This window comes from Saccostrea cucullata, unplaced genomic scaffold, assembly GCF_032062105.1.
Source record: "Saccostrea cucullata isolate Sc308-1 unplaced genomic scaffold, CSIRO_AGI_Scuc_v1 ctg2778, whole genome shotgun sequence".
NCBI lineage: Eukaryota > Metazoa > Mollusca > Bivalvia > Ostreida > Ostreidae > Saccostrea > Saccostrea cuccullata.
The window spans coordinates 51,281-74,799 of NW_026926354.1; the positions used below are offsets into that span (position 1 = coordinate 51,281).

General features: G+C 32.0%; 2 protein-coding genes across 2 annotated transcripts; one reads left to right on the top strand and one right to left on the bottom strand.

Annotated features, from left to right (window-relative positions):
- Positions 1–238: 238 nt before the first annotated feature.
- On the bottom strand, positions 239–22,867 carry LOC134271440 (b(0,+)-type amino acid transporter 1-like). Its single transcript, XM_062753638.1, has 13 exons — positions 22,546–22,867; positions 22,197–22,298; positions 21,839–22,078; positions 21,268–21,393; positions 19,058–19,157; positions 17,776–17,820; positions 16,841–16,964; positions 15,887–15,993; positions 15,457–15,553; positions 7,436–7,585; positions 6,611–6,779; positions 4,240–4,330; positions 239–496 (listed from the first exon to the last, which is right to left on the bottom strand). Exons 1-12 carry the CDS (start codon positions 22,676–22,678, stop codon positions 4,263–4,265), a joined length of 1,461 nt encoding a protein of 486 aa, XP_062609622.1. The 5' UTR covers positions 22,679–22,867; the 3' UTR covers positions 239–496; positions 4,240–4,262.
- On the top strand, positions 779–1,645 carry LOC134271430 (uncharacterized). Its single transcript, XM_062753630.1, has 4 exons — positions 779–887; positions 1,001–1,086; positions 1,218–1,337; positions 1,460–1,645. The coding sequence occupies exons 1-4, from the start codon at positions 842–844 to the stop codon at positions 1,592–1,594; spliced, it is 387 nt and encodes a 128-aa protein (XP_062609614.1). The 5' UTR covers positions 779–841; the 3' UTR covers positions 1,595–1,645.
- Positions 22,868–23,519: the final 652 nt, after the last annotated feature.

A 23,519-nucleotide genomic window follows, 5' to 3' on the forward strand; every position in this document is an offset into this window, starting at 1 on the left:
ATAGCTACAGTGTCTGATGATAAAAGACTTTTATTTAAGTACTTATCTTAATCATGCAAACTACATTAATTTATCAGACAGATGATGTAATTTTCTTGCTAATCTATGTACAGCTGTATACAAAAGTAATGTCGATTGTATTGTATTATACTTAACGCATTTTATTTGAGGGTTCTCATGAAATTGCCAATGTTTCAAGATTGTTTCAGTATTTCTAGTAATAACCTGTGTAGACATATTGTTTTAAACATATTTTATTTGCAATGCATCATTCGAATAAAATACCCTCGAATGTTTGAGTAATCATTTCGAAAGAACAATCATTACTTATGTTTTGGTCTTAAGGTACACACGAGAATCGAATCAGGGCCTCTAATGAAGAAACCTTGAACCGTTGTTTCCTCTTTTTTAAACAGTATATTAAACATGCATTATTTTATTGATCAACAGATGTGGTGATGTTTCCGTTTTGTTCTCGAGCTCATTTACACCATGTCTGTAAAAATGAAAAAAAATACATTTGCACGAACCCTTTTCTTTATAACACACCCTCAAAGACATTTTTACGGTAATGAAATTATGAAAATCCCAATTTTGTATTTTAAATGTTCGAAACTTGATATGAGATGAAAAGTTTCTTTAACAGGACCATTTTATGCATGCAGTGAATTTGCAGCCCTCCATTGGCAAGTCGTAGCCATTCAATATGTCTGAAAAATTTAAAAATGGGACTTAACAACAAACAATTCCTTCTTAATAAGTTAATATTTGGACATGGAATAATAAGAGATTGAAAGTTCATTGCTTATCTAAAGTCATATGACTTTTAAGGAGAAGAAACATGGATTCCATATATCCGTTGTTTTGTTTGTGTATTTCCTCTTTGGGTAGGGGTGTTCAAGTTTTATAATATTGTCTATTATTTTCATGAAAGAATGCTTCAGTGTATATTTTCATCTACCGTATATAATATAAAAGCTAAGGAATGTCTTTCTTTCAGTGTGTCTGCTATCTTGTACATTTGTACACGTGACAAAGGAGCCATTTTTATCTACGGCATGGCAATACAAATACGATCCAAGTACGGTACGTTATCAATACTTTCCCAGATGTTTATGGTCGTGCAAAACTTCATGGTGAAAATTATTTGCTACTTAATCTTGTACTCTCCCCCTCGAAAACGTCAAAGTAATTATTTATCATTTTTGGCTTTTTAGGGTGTTGCTGCAATGAAGAATAGCTATAGACCAACCCCAAACGACACTTGTCACGTGTACAAATTAACAGACGAACAGAGACAAGACATACATACAATGGCCGGGGAATTTAAGATAGAGGTATCGGCATATAATAGACGGCTTTAATCTTAGCATCTTGTCTTTAACGCTTCAGTATTAGTTGCCAAATATCTTTAAAATATTTTTAACTATTATTTTCATGCTAGTTAATCTATTCTCAGATAATGATGTATCAAGCTGTCTTGACACAACACGGAGAAACGATGACAGCACAGGAATTAAACAAAACAAGTTTTTACATCTGGAGATACTGTTCACATCAGCTAAAATTTATGAAATATAATTTTTATACATGAATCACCTAAATAAAATTCTGATGTATTTTATTTTTAAATGGTACAGGTGAAGATAATAAAGGACGATGAATTTCAATAAAATATAATCAAAAATTATGTAAGACAAAAGACAGGCACTCATAGAATGAAACACCAGAATACGATCAGGCGTCTGTAAGGATGAGGATAGCCAGTAAAATCAAGAGCGTGTTTTTGTATTGATCACATGATCGAAGTATTCCGTGATGAAAACTTAATATCCAAATTATGGCTTACCATTACATGTGAAAACATTGGCTAATGAAATGAAGCCCACTCTACTGAGTGAAAGCTAAAAAGTTAATCATGTAATTTGATATAATATTATAACCATATAAACTGCAAGTTTGTTAATTTTAAAGAATCATGAAAAAGAGGCACATACCAGGGGTGATCAAAAAGTTCGCGAACTACCTCTATATCTACAAAACCACAATTCAGATTACAAAAAAATTTGTACACAAATAGCCATACACAAATTCTATAAATAGCATATGTTGAATAAAGTTTTGCTCCTGTTTGTGGCGTCACAATGTGAAAATGACGTCAGTATGCAGATCACTTGTTACAAAAAATTGTTGCCTCAGTCTTACTCGTTGAACGAATGACAATAAAATTTATGGAATATCTTGGAAATTCTTTGCAGTAGCGTATAATAATTTGTACACTGTTTATTAAGAGAAAAGACTTACTATAATTCAATCAATGATTGGATTGATCGTTTTAGAGATGGTTAAAAATGATATTTATTATGTTGCCCAATTGAAAGCACGTTTGAAAAGAGATGTGTTTTTGATTAAGCAATTTTTTACCAAAGACCTTCAAATTACAGTTTGAAAAAAAGTTGAGTATCTTAACAATAATATGATTATTAAATACCTAAGATATCGTTTACTTTTAAGATTTTAAACATACTATTTTTAGATATGATAACAAGGAGGCAGAATGATTTGGGTTTTGATGGTCGCCATGCTTATTTTTGGAAGGGATATTCCTATCCATCCATTCTGTTTAAGTGATTTGACCATTTCCGACAAATGAACTGGTCTTGTTATAAAAAGATAACTTACATAGAAAGAAATATAAAATTCAGAAAAATCTTTCAGCTTTTGTGACAGAACGATACTGAAGGGGTGGCATATGTGCATATGGCATACCGATGGCATATGTGCTTTGAATTTGGCAAGGACTAATCTAAAATATAATCAACACTGAAATCAAAGCTTGTTTCTTTTATGGAAGTTCTCTCTCTCTCTCTCTCTCACATAGAATATATGAATTTATGACCTTGGCCCTGACCTTTTGACCTCAATATCAATAGGGGACTTTGTTGGACCATGGGGAGTTGTGTAAAATTTTTGCTTAAGCCCAAAGGCTTCTTAAGATATTGCGTGAAAACGAAAGTGTTAAAGACAGACAGAACTACAGACAGATGGACGGGTGGACAGACCGAAATTAATATCCCCAATTTCGGCGGGAAACAACACAGCTGTGAACCTGCACATGAGGGAGAGAAAAGAAACGTCCCTTCATATGCTTTAAACCAAACAGGCTGACTGTATCATACTGAAGGATAAAAAATAAACTTGCTTGTATTTCTATTTCTCTGAAAAATATAATTTTTTTAAAAATATAAACAAAGCAAGAAAACATCAAAAAAACATTGAGATCGTATCCCTGTTTCATAATACAGGTGGTAATCTTTAATTTCTTTTAAGGTGTAACTTAAGTTTTTTATTCTGTATAACTTATTTTAATATTATCGTTTTTTAGAGTACTATAAGGTTTTGAACTCCCTACCTTTGTATATTATAGATAAATTATATAATGATATATTTTATGCCTCCTATGAGAAATATCAGCCTGATGGTGCAGTTCGAATATGTCATTTTAATAATTCAATGACAAAAGTAAAATGTAAAACAAATCAAAGCAAGAAAACAATACAGGTTACATGTACATAGGTGAAAGGTACAAGTGTGATCCCTGAAATTTACATGCAGTGAACATATCAGAGTACATGTAAATATGCATAAAATATAACATAAATGAGTAAATTTGGAGGCTTTTAAAGTGACAAGTTATAAAATAATATAAAACCAAAAACCCCAAAAAAGGGTGGGTGGTGGTTTTTTTTTTCAAGGCACTACCAGGCTAACAAAAATGGCGCAACAAAATCAAGGATTTTGATTGGGTTACTCTGTCAAGAAAAGCAAAGCACGCAGGTCCACTTTTCCACAAACATTTTTTTTCAAGGCACTACCAGGCTAACAAAAATGGCGCAACAAAATCAAGGATTTTGATTGGGTTACTCTGTCAAGAAAAGCAAAGCTTGCGATTTCGCAATGAAAGGTTATATGATAATTGCGCTGCGATAAAGGCGCATATCCTGCAGACTGCGCAGGGATTTGCGGAATTATCCTAAGGTGTAAAATATAATATATTTCTCATAGCGGCATAAATTGAATTATCTGTGATAATATTTTTTATTATAGGATGTTTTGTAGATGTTTTATATTAGGATTAACAAAAGCATTTAGAAAGTATTAATAAAAATTGATGATAAGACTAATTAATGGGTTTTTTCTCCTATCTTTTTATTTCCCCTTTTACTTAAATAGTCTTACAACGCTGGCAGCATGTTAGATCATCAAAATTCTGGCACATATGGACTTGGACAAACCTCCATCAAGAGTTGTATGAACACTGTAATTCGTTCTGAAAAAGAAGTGCATTTGTTTTAATCAAAGACTGTTAATCACATGGACATATGTTTAAACTTCATGCAGATTATGTTTATCACAAGATATATATCTGAAATGTAGACTTAAATTCATTGGGACCATTAAACAAAAATTCAATAAATTAGTCAGTAAACTTTTAAATTTACTCATTCAATTGAGGATTGAACATTTTCAGTTCTATTTATACCATCTCAATGAAAATAAAAACAACTTTTTTTTTTCCTTTTAGGGGTGCATATTTATTCTTAATATCAGGTTTGAAGGGACTGAAGTATTTCAGAGCAATTATTTGGCAGTCTATACTTTACCATGAAATATTTGAAGATGCAATGTAACAAACAATTTGAAAAGTCTATTAAACAATACAAATCAGGAGCAGAACAAACATGGACCTCTAAAACATTAGAAGTAGGATCAGGTGTAATAGAGGAAATAGTATCTTTTGCTGACAGGTCACATCCGCCATGTCCTCGATCCTTGACATGACCGAGAAATAACGGAGAAATGCGTTGGTGTTTTAATAATGGCATAACAATTAGTATGGAAAAGTTAGTCACCATTTGAGTTAATGATAGGTTATTTGCTGACGATTGTATCGACCTTAGAATTTACGAAATGATTACTTTATATGAGGCTGCTGATATTCTTGTTTCATCAACTTAATTAAGAATCATTCATACGTAGAGCAGTCTTTTATGTATCGAATTATTAACTTACTCCGTATGCAGGTAATAAAGGTATATTGATGCATAAGTAAGGAAAGTGGACAATTACGAGGGTTGTCCCGTAAAATCGTGGACAAGTTGTCTAGTTTGAAAAATAATCATCACTGCGTTCTGAAATTTTCACCACTTTTTAGTAGATAAATTATGAATATACATAGCAAATTTCAAATAGATATATGCATAGGTAAACAAATTGTGATATTTTATGTTATGTACTGTATACGGCGCACGGATGATTCAAAGTGTCTAAAACAGCTTCCATCTTTGCTAAACTTAAAGTTGGATAAGCCCCACTTAAAATTTTATTGATTTACATATGTTATATCTATAACCAGTTAAGAAACCAATAAGGCACATCATGCATTTCTGAATATTTATTAGCAAGTTACAGACAGTATTCTCACCATCATTCAACTAAAAGAGAATCTCACATCGAGGTCGACAGTGACAGTGTCCTTTGCTATAACAAATGGCACATATGTTTTGCACTATCTGGGGACTGGATCACGAAGACTTCACTAAGAAAACTTTCATTTCATTTATATACTAAAGATCTGGTGATATTTTTCATATTTTCTTTCTTCTGTATTCATTTAAAGTCTCTTAAGGCGTCATTAAACATCCTAATCTATCTGAAAATTTATAAAAAGTCGCCATTTTTCGTGTATTGTGTTTATTACTTTCCCATTTCAAATGAAACTGCCAAAAATTAACCAAATGCCTTGAAATTTTTAAAAAGACGACAGAATTGATTAAGGAATGGAATTGATAATTTTCAAAATGTATTGAAAACTTTTGAACGAATTAATTCACGTCTTCTCTAATATAATGCTATTTTTACCGTGACCGTACCTTGTGCACAAAGAGAATAAAATCTTTATTTTTAAATATATTATCAAAAACATTATGATTCACTTAAATATGATGAATAAACATTTACTGAAAATTTCAGCGTGCGCCCATTACTTTTAGAAAAACGCTTTGTCCACGATTTTATGGGACAACCCTCGTAAAAAGTTAATTTGTTGTTAGATAACCATTAACGTCTTTTTCTAGTAAAATATCCAAATATGAAAAAGATGTATCAGCTTTTGTGATATCCCCTTTTTTAAAACCCATTGGGATATAAGTCAAATTTTATTTACAGTTATACTTTGTCTGCTGATATCATTTCAATAATTTCAAGAACATAAGAGGTTATGTTCCCCAATGAAAACTGTTGCCATGGACTGGATCTTAAAAAGTATAATACTCTCCTTCAATTTATTCTAAATAAAAACAAATTTATGATTTGCTTCAAATGGATTGCTACAGAAACATATTTTTCTACGAAATGTGTATGAAAAAAGCTGTCTGCTGAACAATTTAACTATATGTTTGATTGAAAGATCAATGGATTTGATCTATGAATGGAAAGATCGTAAGATCTTTCTGTAGCGTATGACATTAAAACCGGATCAACGATCCAATTTGATAACATTTCAGTTCAAATGAAATTATTGTCTGCTTTTATTTTTTCCAACACTTACTGAAACGCCTCTTGTTTTTCTGGAAGTGCATAAATGGTAGATAAAGCAAAAGTCCTCCCAGAATGAACAGGAACGCATAGAGGAACTCCAGTCTAGGGTCTTGTATGATCGGAGCCACGACCAAGTACAGTGAACACAGCAAGAAAATGACCGGAAACAGGATAAAGATCTGAAAACAGAGATACCATGAATTATTAAAAAATCTAAAATCATAACTTGCTCAGTGTATCGCAGTCGTACAAATTTCTTAATACTGTTTTTTAGACAATGTTTAACCTTTTTAAATAATGCGTCGAATAATGGGGAAATATTTTATATTTCATCTCTATGTATTGACCTTTATCTTGCGCAGAATTTAAAGAACTTGTAATGAAAGTATAGAGTAAGCCATACACAGAGAATATATTTATTAAGGAAAATGTCATTTAAAAATGCTTCTTCACTTTTTGAATATCTCTGTGTTGTACTTTTTAAATATATATTTATTAATAATTTGAAATGAATATCAGACATGTTATAAATTCTCTGAAGAATGAAATTATGCTTAAATATGAAAAATAAGAGACAATTGGACTACGACACCTCAGAATACATTTGGAAAATTTGATAAAAAAAATCCATTGGTTCTTGAAAATAAGAAAGTTTATGACAAAAAGAAAAAGGTCAATCTTTATAAAAGAAGCTCACTTTTTGTTTGTTTAAGGTGAGTTAACAAATCAATCACAATAAGAAAGTAAAGCGTATAGAATGTTTTTCTCTCAGTCTAAGTGTAAAAAAATTGAGTTTTTTGTAAAATACATGTAATATTATGTCTATATGATTTGCCTTTATTGGTCTTTTAACACTCTTCCATTTGAATCTCAATATAAGAAGAGACACAATGGCTAACGCATAAAACAACCAGGCGGCAAAGCTGAAGAAGTCGATCAAACTCCCGATATCCCCAGGAATTAACATGAGCAAGCCAATCACAGTCTGAAAAGAAAGATAGAGACTTTCAAACGTTTATTTACTGACACGTTTGTTAGAATGTGCTAGATACATATATGAAAACAGGCTTATGTTAAGTTTGTCAGTTTCAAAAATCAAATAATGCCCTTCAAAACTATATTAATGAAGGAGTTGGTACGCAGTGATATTTCAATAAGCAGATATTGATTTCAAAGATAAGGTCTTCAAAGTCTTCATTTGAATAACAAAAATTATTTAAAAATGTAAGAATATTGCAATGAGATGATAAAATAATGTATGCCTATGGCATCTTCAATTTCTCATCGATATGCTTTCAGTTATACAAATAGCAGACCATGGAAGTCTTATGAAACAGTAACAGTCCTTGCATTTGAAAGACTGTATACACAAGCTAATGTTATCACTCTGAGAAGAAAACAGGAAGAAAAATTGGCTAAAATAATTATTAAATCATCGTTGACAATGGTTTTCGGTCCACTCGTTTCCAGCACACTCTTGGCAGATTAAACCACTAACACTGTATCTGTATGAGGCGCGTTCTCTGTATTTCTGAGTTATCTTTTGATATCAAAAAGAATCCTTGATAGCAAAAATTTGAATTTTTTTATATCAAAAATTCTTAATTTGAATTTTCGATATCAGAAAATCATATTCTTATAGCCAAAAATCATTGAATTTTTGATATCAGAAATTTTTTTTTGATGTCAAGAAATGCGTTCCAAATTTTGATATCAAAAATATAAGTAAAATGAATGCTCTCTTATTTCCATTTCAATAGCGTCATTCTGAATACTGATTCTACTTCTGTTTAGTGATTAGTGTTATCACTTTATAGTTGTTTCAGTCTATTTCTTGTCTTTGTGTGTGATTAGTGAAATATAAATAAACATACAAAAATTAATTATGCAACTTTATAGTTGTTTCAAAGAAAATGCTATATTTAACTAATTAATATATACTTTTGTGTGTGTTTACATCACAAAACATTGTAAAATCATCAAAAATATATAAATATATTGGTTTTCCATGTTTGAATACATATATAATAAACATACAAAAATTAATCAATACATTTGCAATGCGGAATCAAAAGTTTAAAAATGCATCTGGAAGATTAAGTCGGCTACAGTTTTAGTGATGTAATCTGCTAAAGGTTTGTGGTTTTGCGGAGGTGTGATTAAATAAAACTTTAATTAGTTTTTTATAAATAACACGTTTATAACTTCAATGGGAATTAAGTGGGTCGGTCAGATCAAATGAGGCCTTCTGTTATTAAATATATATAATGAGAAAATTTAATATTAAAGAATATATGCTATAAATAATATATTTACATCATAAAACGTCATTTGTAAAATCATCAAAAATATATAAATATATTGGTTTTCCATGTTTGAATACATATTTATACATTACATTCTCAAAAACATTTAATATCAGTAACTAAAGGCATATTCGACAGTTTACATTTGAGAAACCTTTAATTTTTCCATTTAACATCGAATTTAATAAAAAAAATGAACACAGTGACTGGAATCAAAAGTTTAAAAATGCATCTGGAAGATTAAGTCGGCTACAGTTTTAGTGATGTAATCTGCTAAGGGTTTGTGGTTTTGCGGAGGTGTGATTAAATAAAACTTTAATTAGTTTTAAGGCGATAACGTACAAAATGTAGGTATATGTTTGTTATTGATCTCAATACATTATTTATGTCGAGCAATATTTTACTTATGCAACCTATCACATTTCCTTCCTTTGTCTCAAAATCACAATACCAACGGATAAGTTCAATACTCTTTAAATCTTTGTTTGCCATAACATTCAACTGGATCTTCATCATAAATTTCAAATTTAATTATTGCATAATTTTATTGATTATAATACAATGAAGCGCATTGAAGTGGTAAAATTTTCCGTTTGGATGGAACGTTTTGAGCTATATTTAGACACGCCCATTTCTTTAGAAAGGAAAAATCGGTCAAACGATTCAATAGAATACCTGTAGAACAGGTATATCATAAATATAATAGCCAATGAAATTGACGGTCTACATAAACACCGAGTAAGCACGTGTTCGACTGATACATGAGCTATGCTAAATCCAGTAAACATGATAAAATTATAATTACTAGTATGTACAAATTCGTTGCAATGCGTGTTTTACATGAACTCTATACATAGCTTTTTCTAATTTAAAAAATTTCAGTTAACTCATGTTGCTTGTCGAATATTTTCCTTTCTCGTTTCTAAAGAAATGTCATTATGTTATTATTGACGTTCAAAACATGACTCAGAACGTTTCGTCCAAATGGAAAATTTTACCACTTCAATGCGCTTCATTGTAACACGACTAATGCGTCATCCGATTAATCTGCAGGATAAATCAACATAGTTGAACATATTAACATACTCGTATTAAATGATATTTTAAAATAATCATTCTAAATGTTTTGGAGGTCCATGTTTGCTCTGCTCCTATTTTGTATTGTTTTATGGATTTTCTTCTTTTTATCTTGAATACTGTTCCTATCTCAATATTTATATAATAATGCATATGACTGAAAAATTCATAGCCGTGCCTTATTCAAGATAAAGAGAAATGATATATTCAATGGCTAGTAAATTTACTTGACCAGTTTGTTCAATACAAGAATTAAAGCGCGTTTATATTCTACCGCCATACGGACGTTATTGGCAGGGAAAAACATACACTATCTACAAAGGCCTTGGACAAATGCATTTGACGATTAAAAAAATCCCTCGTTAATAACTTTGCTTAATTTTTTTTTAACTTTGTGTCTTAGACTTTATATACTTTATTTCTAAGCTAAGACATGACGTCCTTTTATTTCTTTACGTCATATAAGTATATTTCTAGGAATGACATTTACTTTATTATTTTTTTTTTTATTATTTTTGCGTATGCATATTAATTAATCTCAAATTTGTTTGACCCTTTGTCTCTATATTTTGATTGGTTACACATCGTGAAGACCAATTATACAACTTACAATGGACTACATGATGGCAAACATGATTTCGCCTACTGTAAAGTTCAATGCATTTTGATTTGCCAGACATATCTAATAATTTTGTATATGTATCTGACATCTACCTTTCCACATTGAGCACAGTTGCAATACATTTTGTTAAACAATACCCCAAAATAAGGAGCTTACTTCACTCTTTTTAAGACTTTCTGTAACATATATATATATTTTAAATGAATCAACAACTTGTTTCAAACAGGTTGTATACCTGTGAGATACATCGGAGAGAATACACGTCTTGTATACGATCTGATGCACTACACAGAATTGCATGATATTCCTGGAACATTAGTCATGATTGATTTTGAGAAAGCCTTTGACTCTGTGTCATGGACTTTTATTCAAGAAACATTGGAATTTTATTTTACTTTGGACCAAGTTTTTGTAACTGGATAAACATTTTTTCAAAATAATATAGTTTCTTGTGTGTCTCGGGCAGAAATTTTATCTACATGTAATTTTTTCAAGTTAGGACGGGGCTGTCGACAGGGTGACCTAATTTCTCCTTATATATTTCTCCTATGTGCTGAGATACTGTCTATTAAAATAAGAAATAATGAGAATATCAAAGGAATTAAGATTAATGACACAGAGTACTTAATGTCACAATATGCAGATGACACAAACATAATTCTTGACGGCTCTGAAAAATCACTAGAGGCTACAATGCTAGAATTAGAAGAAATTTATAAAATGTCAGGTCTCAAAATCAATCAATCAAAAATCCAAATTGTTTGGATTGGAAGTTAGAAGAATTCTGAGGATGGACAACGAACTTTAAACTTTTAGGCATATATCATGATGTTGACTTAGCAAAAATCACAAAACTGAACTATGACAAAAAACTGGTTAAAATTAAGACCATCATAGAGCAATGGAAAAAGAGAAACTTAACTCCTATTAGAAGAATCACATTGATTAATCACTACTTATATCACAGCTTAATCATTTATTTATTACTTTACCAAACCCACCTATAAGTGTTATAAAAGATCTAATTGATTAAATCACTACGTATGTCACAGCTTAATTATTTATTTATTACTTTACCAAACCCACCTCTGAGTGTTGTAAAAGATCTAAACAAATTGATCTTTAACTTTTTATGAAAATCAAATATAGACAAAAAAAAAAAAAAAAAAAGAAAAGTTGTTATTCAGAAGTAAGCACAGGGAGGATTAAAAATGGTTAATATTGTTTCTTACATAACAGCTTTAAAATCTGCATGGATAAGAAAAATAATTTAAAACAATAACCAAAAGTAGAAAAAAATTATTAGAAAATAGTGTGGAGATTGATAAACTTGTAAATACAGGATCAGAATATGTGTCACATTTACAAGAGAATGTGCAAAGTAATTTTTGGAGAGATGTTTTGAAAGCTTTCCAAGAAATTCAGGAGAAAATAGAGATAAGAAATTGTCAAGAATATGCCTGTCAACCTTTATGGTAAACCAACAATTTCAAAATTGAAAAACAAGCAATACTCTACAAGTCCTGGTATGCAAAGATAATAAAATTTGTATATGATCTTTTAGATGAGAATAGTAACTTCTTATCACTGGACAAATTCAACACAATTACGATCTGAAAATTAATCATTTAACTTATACAGGCATACGACAAGCAATACTTGCAGATTTAAAGAAGTATAACTTTTGTAGAAATGGATTTATTCATAAACCAGATATTCCATGTAATATTAAAGTCTTTGTATTGACCAAAAAAGGATCAAAGCCTATGTATGATATGATAAATAAATCAGTAATAAAACTTGTGGGTATGGGAAAATGGGCAAAATTTTTCACCTTGACAGATACAAACTGGAAAGAAATTTATTGTCTGCCTTTTTTAACAACCCAAAATAGTAAATTTCAATGGCTTCAATACAGAATTAATCACTATATATTGACAACCAATAGCCTTATGTTTAAAATAGGTAAAACATACTCTAACCTGTGTACATTTTGTGAAACAGAGGAAGAAACAATATTTCATTTAATTTGGCAATGTCCAGTTGTAAAACAATTTCTAGACAGTGTCATCAAAAAGACATTGTATTAAATCTAGATGGTAAAACTTTTATATTTGGAGATATAGGTACTACTAGCTGCAATAATGTAGCCCTCTCCGATTTCTTTTATCTGATGTTTTCTGGAGAGGGCTACAATTCCACAGCATCTCTGTAATGGTGCAAAAATATTTTTTAAATACGGGAGACGGCAGGCAGAAAAAATAGTTTTTACATTCAACTTACATCTAATAAGACGAGATTTTTATTCACTGTCGACAACATAACCCGTTAAACGCGAAAAACATGTAAAATATATCTTCGCCAAGTTCGTGTTTATCTTCAACAGCCATGACAGTTCAGGCGTGACGTACCGAGACTTGCGCTTGAAATTTAGAATAACTAAATAAAGCAGGTTTCGGTGTTTATAAGTAATTGTGATGAATAGTATCACTAAACATCGATAAATAAAATCATTCCATGTGTTATTTTCTCGTAAACAGCGATATTTAGGTAATTCAAAAGAAATCCGCTCCCTATAGATCCTTAATCTCATTGGCTGTCCCAGAATAAAATCTGTCAAGGTCAGTAAACATGGCGGATAAATTTAAGTTGTGATGCTGACATACACGAAAAATAATTGATATATGGATTGTTCTGTATATTTTTGTATGATTTATGTCTTGGATAACTACATTTTTGGAGTCAAGGTAAGAAATGATAATAAAATAGCCATTTACTAACAATTTGAGCCGAAATCCGTGCGGGAGCGAATCGCTTCCGCAGCTGCACCATTACGGAGATCCTAAGGAGTTGTAGCCCTCTCGATCCCCCCCCCCCCCCAAAAAAAGAGGGAGAGGGCTACATTATTGCAGCTAAGGTAATACGATATCATCAAAATCTTTAAATATTTTGCTTATGTCAATGAAGCAATATATTTACAGAGTTCGTTGTCAACACCTCAGCCTCTCTATCCATGGTTTTCTGAATGAATTCAAAATTATTTATAAATTAATTGAAATATACAGCTAGAGAAGGTGATAAAATAGATGAGTTTAATGCCTCCTGGCAAAAATGGCACTCCATACTCTCAGACTAACATCAATAAACCCGGTCTTAAAACTAGTTTTGTTACCTACTCTATTTATCACCCACTTTCTTTTATAACATCATCTCTTTCTTTCTCTCTCTCTCTCTCTCTCTCTCTCTCTCTCTCACACACACACACAATGAATGCTGCAATGAAATATTGTGTTCATCTCATATGTTTGTATTATAGCTTTGTGGAATTCAAATTAAAAAACCCCCCCCCCAAAAACAACAACAACAACAACAAAAACAACTTGTTTCATAAATTGATATTACGGCCATACTGACTTCAAGCTCTGTAAGTATTCTTTAAACAATTTTCCTTAAAAGCATTTAAACTTGTTGCATCTACGAAAGTGCCTTTATTTTTAGAATTCCTGCAGTCTTCCAATAAGCGTTGAGCGTCCTTATCGTAGCCGCATATAAATTTGGTATGCATTGCCTATGGAAAATTATTTTTCTACAAACTATGATTTTGTCTTTCTAGGTATTTTACGCTTTTACCTATCTGGTTGCTTATCCATTCAATCGTATACTAGTAGTGCTTTACATACAAAATGAATCGTAGAATTCATGACTACATTCGTAATATAAGGTTTCAGTAATACAACAAAATTGTTCCGGTTTTGAGTATACTTAAATTGCACTGATTAACGTGATAAAATTAGTCTTTTTTGCGCCCGAAACGATAGATCCGAGGCGTATATTGTTTTTGTCCTTTCTGTCTGTCTGCCTATCTATTTATCAGTTTGTCTGCAAACTTTAAAAATGCTTTGTAAACATGATTTTTAGCTTTTATCATAGAGAATGTATACATTGTGACGTCACGTTTTATTTACACCCGGCTCAAGTCGGGTCGATACTTTGTAACCAATCAAAGCTCATGTTACAAGCTAGATAGGAAATAAATTGTTTTTGTCCTGTCTGTCTGTTTGTCTGCAAACTTTAACCTTCGCCACAACTTTTGAACCATGAAAGACAGACTTCGTATTTAGTATGCATACTCCACTAATTAAGTTCTTTCAATTTACACCAAGTCAATGAGCTTGTGACCTTGACGGGGACCTTTATGCTAAAAATAGCTTTATGTCTGCAAACTTTAACTATCGCCATAACGTTTGAACCATGAAAGATAGAGTCTTCATATTTGGTATGCGTACTCCACTTATTAAGCTCTTTTAGATGACATCACGGTCAATGATCTTGTGACCTTGATTGTGGCCTATATGCTAAAAATAATTTTTCGTCTGCAAACTTTAACTTTCAACATTACTTCTAAAGCATGAGAGGTAGAGACTTCATATTTCGAATGCATACTCCACTAATCAGGCTCTTTCAAATTACATCAAGGTCAATTACCTTGTGACCTTGACTGTGACCTATATGCTGAAAATAGCTTTTTCGTACTTTCGCCCTAACTTTTAAACCATAGGAGATAGAGACTACATATTTGGATTGCATACTCCAAGTTAATCAAGTTCTTTCAAATGACACCAAGGTCAATTACCTTGTGACCTTGACTGTGACCAATATTCTAAAAATAGCCTTTTTTAAAAAAACTTTGTTACCGCCAGGCGCACAGTGTTTCACAAACACTTCTTGTTTCCATTCATGAAGAGTGTACATTTTACTTTCAAAGTAAGTGTCCTGTTCTTCGAAGTATGTATTATTTTGATGGTATTCAATTAACTCTGTTTTCTTGTAGATCGTTATATGTAACATTACCGTGAATATAACGCATGGCATTGGAGTAAGACGTCGCACACTAACATATGATAGCACTTCTGGGAACTGTTTCTCCCTTCCTGCAGCGTATAATGTTCTATAATGTCAAACACACATCGATCACATGTAAACATGTGTATTTTCATTAGTTTTTAAGAAATGTTAAAGTCAGTTAATACAAAATTAGATGCTTAGGTTAATGTACAAATATTTTTGGACTTCTTTTGATTGTAAATGATGTAAACATAAATTTACATGTATATGTCACAAGTATTTTGAATCTTACAAATAGCCTTTCATGGAGAGTTTGTTCTTTACATTTGTTTGAGTATAGGTCTTAAGTTGCGATCTTCCACCGGAAAGTTGCCCTTGTCAATAAAGACAATTGCCTCTGTGTACTAACTTTATTACCTTATTTTGAATGTATTACCTGACGCCAGCAAAAAGAGTACCATTGGCAGCTCCAAATGTTGAGCACATGACAAAGATCGGCATTATGATGGCGACCTGCTTTCCAAGAACGATTTTACCCCAATCCTGTCAATAATTATGCACATCTATGAGGTTCATTAAAATCATACTCTTTCATGATGCATGATCTTATGAATAATTTATTGAAAGATTGAGAAGAGCACTGTATGCAGTAAATCATCTTTTATTCGCTATATAATAACTATTTTTACGTAATTACTATGTGTATCGTCAAGTGCAAATTAAATTTTCTTATACAGTGTACTTACGGAACGACTTCAATAGCTAGCCATGTTTTGCACCGAAAATGAACCAGGGTAATACAATTTTAACTTGGACAGCTTTCAAATTCATTATTTATAATTTAAGTTTCAACCAATTGCAATGAGTGTAGAAGATAAGATATTTTTCCTTCAAATATGCCGTTTAAAAACTTATATTAAAAGAATTGTCAAGCGTATTCATTCATTTAAAATATTGTGACTTGTCAAGCGTATTCATTCATTTAAAATATTGTGACGTAGGCAACGCAGTTTATAAAATGCAAATCAATTTTCCTTTCCAGTACCAAATGGAGTGTTTAAACCAAAATTTAATTCTTACAATTCATAAATTATAAATAACAACTTTACAACAACCGAAATTCCGCAAATTTTTACTGGAGTGCAGTAGTTAGACAAAGTAATTGCAAAATATATTGGGATTTAATCTCCTCTGTTATGATATAAAGGTAAAATACACATTTCACAGGTTCTAAAATATAAGTAATATGAAATTTTGGTAAATCGTATGCTGTTTATTCTAACCTTGCATAGATGTTAAGAAGGAGGTTGATTAAGATTTCATTTTGTTACAAAGCACCTGTAATTCAAATTTAATTCCTTTTTTTTAATTGTTATTTTACGAGACTCACCACAGCAACTGCGTGGGAATTGAGAAGCCCATCTTTTCCTAGAACAGCTAGATATGAAATGTTGGTTAAAACGTAGATAATAGTCACCAAAAGTACTCCCATGGTATTAGCACGGGGTAAATTTCTGCAAGAAAAAAATATCATGTTTGGGAAAGCCTAGAAAGCCAAATCAAGATGCGTGTCTCCCAATGAATATGGAATTCAAAATCAAGGAACATGCTTCCAATTATTTTTCCGATAGAGAGAATACTAACACTAGTATTTGCTACAGCTGAACTTCGAAATCTCAAACACAAAAAAAACCTATAGTTGAATTTCGGAATTTCAAACACAGATATCTCGAATATCATGGATAATTTGAATAAAAAATAACGAAAGTCATCGATCTCATAAAAACTAGATATTATACATTTAATCCATCCGACAAAATGTCTCTTCTTTTTCAAATAAGAGTAAAAACCAAGCATCGTTCATGGGTAAAACACACTGTCTTAGAGCTTTGAAGGCTATTTGCTTGACGTACGACTACCGGCTTGAAATCTCTTATATGTTATGCAATGAATAGCTTATATTCTGTGCCATTGCTTGCTGATTCGATATGAAGCAGTAATGAGTTGTTATCGGCAATAGTCTTATTGATAAATTATAGTGGTAATAAACACCCGAAATTTCGAGGAAATGTATACGTAGCGATGAAAATTTTCGCAATGTAGCAGAAATATTGACCTCATGGTAAATTCCCCTATCCTCTTCTAATACATTTAATACATCAACTACATATTAGCTGCCTTTCTTTACCACCCCCTTAAACAGTTTTAGAAATAAAATTTTGATTAAAAATTCAAACAATAAATCTTAAGATTATAGTTATCTCAATGTTGAAAATAAGACTTTATAGCACAAATATTTTAATTATTTTGACTGTTTTCACTTACGTGAGAGGATTTTTTAACTCTTCTGTAATGAAATTCAAATTATTCCTACAATTAAAAACAAAATGCATACGAGTATAATATTCAAAATGTTTGAAAACAATACAAGGGGAGTTAGTTGGACAGAATTCTTATTGCTTTTCTATTCTTTATATTATTATTATGTCGCTCGATATTATTATTACTGTAAAATCACATATTTTCGTTGGGTAAAATTTTCGTGGTTTAAGGAAAATCTCTTGGTTCGTGGGGATTTGATTTCGTGGATCAAGGATTAAGTATGTAACATTTTACATTTCGTGGTGGACATGAATTCGTGGGTCTTGTCATACCTCGAAAACAACGAAAATTAAACCCCCACGAAAATTTGTGATTTCACAGTATGTCGTTCGACATATTGCGATTGTACGCATGGTTTTTTTGTCCAGGCTGTTTCTCGGAGATGGCTGGGGCAATATTTCTGAAACTTTCCTCAAAGGACGACCACTGGTTGCAGTTGTGTTGTGTGGTCATTCAGTTTCAAAATGGCTACCGTTGCCATGGAAACCTGCAAAAAGCGACGAATTTTGTCCGCGATTGTTCTCTCTGGTCCCTTAAACATTCGTCATGAAACCTTTTTTTATTTTAATGATTAGTATCTGTAGTTGTGCGATTCGCATTTAAAATTTTCAAATAATCGATTATTGCCATGGAAACCAAGGGAAAGTGAAAATTCTGTACTTTGATTTTTAAATCAAAGTACTGAAAGTACTCAAAGGACTGATACGAATTGATGGTTGTCCAAGATCAGCTAATGTGTATTGTTTTATTGATACAAAAAATGAAAGTCTTATCCACTTCGGGGCGACATACGCAGTCGCTATTGCTTGTAATAGCAGACTTTCTAGGTTATAGTTATTATTATTACTACACGTATTTCATTTCATTTTTTTTTTGGTTATAGCGCAACATATTTCAATGCACTTTTGGAAATCAAACAAACCAGAAACGTCTTTATTTCCCAATTTTGATATATTGTGTAGAAGGATTTTCAGGACAGCATATCTACATTTAATATATATCAGATGCGGAAATCATACCATTAGCACTTCTCACTTAGATTATTTTGAAATAACGAATTCATGCACAATATCACATTAAATTTTCAAGCTGGCACGTAATCCCGAATAATTATTGCGAAAAACAGTGTCAACTTGCGTTACATATATTGTGTTGATGAACCTTGAGATGAAAATTAGTCTACCACTTGGGTATGATTTGCATTGATGGATAAGCATTTATTTACCATGCATCGTAAGCCCACAAGGCATCGTAGAAAGCTAGAACTATTCCAGACGCAGAATTCGTTGAGCCTTCAAATCCTTTCTGAAACGTTTTCACCTCCCCTAAAGTGTAAATATGAGAAACATGAGAAAATGTATATGAAACGACGTACAATTATTTATGCATTAATTGGAGCATTAATCAATTGAAGCAAGATAATCAGCAGTCTCGTCTAAAATCATCATTTCGTTAGTTGTACGGTTGAAACAATGGCCTAATCAGCTAATATAATTAATCATTAAGTAAAATGCTGACTGACTTTTTTCATACTGCTTGTAAGGTCATTATTTACACGCTGAATTGTCAACGGATTTTTCCTTTTTCTCGAACATGACAAGGTGCACGCGGCGGCTGTGATGCTCACTACTCTAACTCCTGGTACCTGATCCCACCTCTGATGTTTAAGAGGTCCACGTTTGCTTTGCTCCTATTTGTAATATGATGTTTTTAATGTTTAACCCCTTCCCTGCAGTCACGCATGTTAACGCATATACCATTTCCTATTTCTAACGCAAAATCACGCGTTTACCTTTTCCCGCAATCACGCATTTTTCACGCACTTTAAAAAGTACTAATCTTTAATTTAATGCCAATTTCCTTCTATTTTATATTTGCTAAAGTCTCATAAAACTAGAGGTACTGTGAGCAATGACCTCACTAAATGATACCCCCGCCTCCCATATGGTTATAATGGCAAAGTCCATGTTTTGCTGTGGCCGGGAAACCCAAAATTTGAGTCGGATCAAAAAGTAAAATAGGACGTGCACAATGGCAATATGTAATAAAGATTCTGTGAAAGTTTCATTAAATTTCACTCCGTGGTTTAAGAGGAGTTGCGGATAAGAGATGGGTACCCCAAAGCGTAACAGACAGATAGACGGACGGACGGTCATACCGAATACAGTATACCCTCCCACTTTTCAAGCGGGGGTATAATAACATTAGTTACACAGTCAGTTAGTGACCTAATACGGATTCATACCATAGGCGCTTGGTTACAGGATGGTGTTTTGTGTATTATGTGATTTTCTATGTGTGCCTGAATACCCTCATTAAAATAAAAATAAAAATTCGCCGAAATTAGCACGTTTTAAAAAATGTCATATTTTACTGTATATAAAAAGAGTAAAGGAGCGTCACTCGCCATCTTGAAAATCAGGGGGTGCCTCGGTTCACACTTGATTTTAATCAATATCTACATTTTTCCTACCACAAAACACCATCCTGTAACCAAGCGCCTATGATTCATACAGGGTGTGAAATGGAAATCCGTATTAACAGATTTCCATTTCACTGTAAGTTGGTCGTTAAACTGACTGTGTTACGAATTTATCCCGCTGAAGACCTTTTTCAATATAAAAAAAATATTTGTGCATATTATGAAAATATTAAGTTTTAAACCAATAACAATCAACATAAAATATCGTTACGGTAACAAGAAATTTAACTAAACTACCTACGTAAACCGTTTCTTCACTCGGAGTTCCTCGGATGACTCGTACCTCGCACATAACCTCGGACGTCAACGGTGAGTTACCATCTTGCTGATTCAGTCATGTGATCTTATTTGAATTTCTTTCAAATATCATACATTTGAAATCGGCGTTATTTTATGACACACTCAACATTTTTTTCTTGCTTTCAAAGCCTATCTACATGAGTTTGTAATCAAAACCTGTTTGATAAATAATTCACAAATTAAGAAACATTTTCAAAGAACGTTATGCAGAGCGAAATATGAAATGAGTGATAAGGCAGTTTCCGGCAGACCTAATGTAATACCAATTCCGAGGTTTTAAAGTACAGTGTATGCCGTTTCTTAGCCGCCATTTTTATTTACAATAACAACAAAATAATTTTAAAAAATTAAGATAAAATTTAGACAAGTCATGTTATAGCTTTTATAAAATCGACAAATTTGTAAAAGGTAGGATAAGAAAAGTTATTTTCTTATTAAAATATCACGTCATACTATTATTTACTCTTAACTTTTAAGAAACTTGTACAGCGCTATAAAGTACTTGCGGGGAAAAAGGTAACGTGATATTTCTATGACGTGAACATAAAGTGTAACAGTTCAGTAAGTTGGGTGTTTGAGCTAAATTACTGCCCGTTATCTCCACATATTTTACTGTAAAGAGACTTTTAATAAGCTTTAAGAATACATGTTACCTTTCCCTAGCCAGACAAGACCGCCAGTAACAATGATGATGAGAGCTATAAGCTTAGCTACGGTGAAAAAGACCTGTACCCTGGCCGCAAACTTCGTGTCCCAGCAGTTGATTATCGCAAGAGTTACTGTTGAAGAAAAAAATACGCCAGACCTAATGTAATAGTTGTTAAAGTACAGTGTATCTTTGCTTTTCCAAAATAATTTTAAAAAATTAAGATAAAATTAGACAAGTTGTTATATCTTATAAAAGCGTTTAAAAGGTAGGTTAGATGTTATTTCTTATATAAAATACTATTTAATTACGTATAAGGCATTCCTTTGGATATCAATGCGTCAATGTTTAAATCGATCAAACTTAATGAGCTGATTTAAGAAACTTAATCAATTAATACGTATTAACAGATATCAATGCGTCAATGTTTAAATCGATCAAACTTAATGAGCTGATTTAAGAAACTTAATCAATTAATAATTAACAGTTACGGGTGTGTTTTCAATCTATTTTTCGAGAAAGTTATGCGATGAAAACTAAATATAGATACACATTTTCTAAAATGTGCAATTTCTTACTCATTGCAAGAGCAGCAATCACTTTCTTTGGTACAGGTTGTTCTCCACACAAGTCAAATAAAGCAATGAAATATTCTGCAAAGGTAAGACAGATAATGGCCATGGACGATGGATTCAGCACTATAATCTTGGTCCAGGCAAATAGGTAAGCCATCATCCTCCCCATTGCAACCATTATATAACTGTACTCTCCCCCTGACTTTGGAATTAGTAGTCCGAGTTCCGCATAGGAGAGTGAACCTACAAATACATGTATGATCCAAAAGAATTTTAACCTCTGTGTTTACATAACACTAATGTCTATTTGCAACAAGCCAACTCTTAAAACATTAAGATGTAAATAGATGGATGAGGGTACCTGTGAGAGATAAGAGACCTGCTGCTGCCCACACCACAAGACTTAACCCCACAGATCCGGACTCCTGGAGCACCCCCTTAGGGGAAATGAAAATACCCGAACCTAAAAGACATTGTCATTATAGTCAGAGGTTCTTATAGTGTTCATATAACAGTCCTGTAATGTTAGAGGTTTTTACCTGATACCATCCCTTGATGTGGGGAATATTTACATTTAACTCTATGTTTCTAACCTATCATATTTCCATAATTTCTTACTAAAACAATGATATAGGATTTTGCTATCTATAACAATTCCAATTAAAAAAAAATCTTACCTATTACAGTCCCATGAAGATGGAGGGTCTTACCTATAATAGTCCCTACGATTATAGATGTTCCACTGATCAATCCCAGGTTTCGTTTAAGCCTAACCCCACCCTTAATTTCCACGTTTACTGGTGGGGCCTTTCCACTGTTCATCCCCCTTTGTGATAGCTCCATATTTATCCTTCTACCGCATAGACAGGTATTACAACAGACCCCCGGTATGCAGTGACATGTTTTCCATACAAAATGTGGAGAGCTTTCAAATATTACCACCAGCTGCAGCAGAATAAAGTTATTGCAGAGTCCAGATTAATTTTGTTAATTTTGTACTTGTTTATCATCTTAAGATCACAAACGTTTATGTAGAATGCCTCATTTAGTTACGTAATCATTCTACAGTGTATTAAGTGATAGTTGAAAGGACTCCAAGTAAGCTTGAAAAATATATTTGTAGTAACAATTTATATATAAAAGAGCAATGTATGTATAGACGGAAAAAGAGGAAGAAAAAACCCAGGATGAATGTTTTATTCTATGTTTTATACATAAGACTTTATTGGCGAATAGATGTGTGTTCTTCTGAATATGCTCTTTTACAAACTTTCAAGATTTTCAATCTTAGATTTACAGGAAAGATTTCCAACATGCACCTTTATGAAACGATAAATATTTGTATATTTTTAAAGGAAATCAAATGTTTTAACATCCGTCCATTTATCATAAGCCTCTCTTAGTTTGTTCTAGAAAGTTTAAGCGTTTTACACAGATGAGTGTCCGAAACAGAAATGTCAATAAACATTCATATTTGATGTCATTTGACTGAGAACTTTCAATTCAAAGACTCAATAAATTACGTGTGACACGAAAAAATTGAGAAAAAAAAATTAAACAAAAGATCACATTTACTTCTCCATGTTCTCATATAGTTAAGTATTTCTATATCAATTGCAATTGCATAAAAAATATAATAATTTGTATTCTTAATGATAAGAGCTAATGATCATTTTGGCATTTC

Excerpts from the sequence above, each read along its gene's own strand:
- LOC134271430 (XM_062753630.1), top strand. The coding sequence starts at position 842 with ATGGATTCCATATATCCGTTGTTTTGTTTGTGTATTTCCTCTTTGG. Across the intron at positions 1,087-1,217 it reads ACAAATACGATCCAAGTACG|GGTGTTGCTGCAATGAAGAA; the intron begins GTACGTTATCAA and ends TTGGCTTTTTAG. Across the intron at positions 1,338-1,459 it reads CCGGGGAATTTAAGATAGAG|ATAATGATGTATCAAGCTGT; the intron begins GTATCGGCATAT and ends ATCTATTCTCAG.
- LOC134271440 (XM_062753638.1), bottom strand. The coding sequence starts at position 22,678 with ATGGAGCTATCACAAAGGGGGATGAACAGTGGAAAGGCCCCACCAGTA. Across the intron at positions 15,554-15,886 it reads ACTCTTTTTGCTGGCGTCAG|AACATTATACGCTGCAGGAA; the intron begins GTAATACATTCA and ends TTGACATTATAG. Across the intron at positions 4,331-6,610 it reads GAAAAACAAGAGGCGTTTCA|AACGAATTACAGTGTTCATA; the intron begins GTAAGTGTTGGA and ends CTTCTTTTTCAG.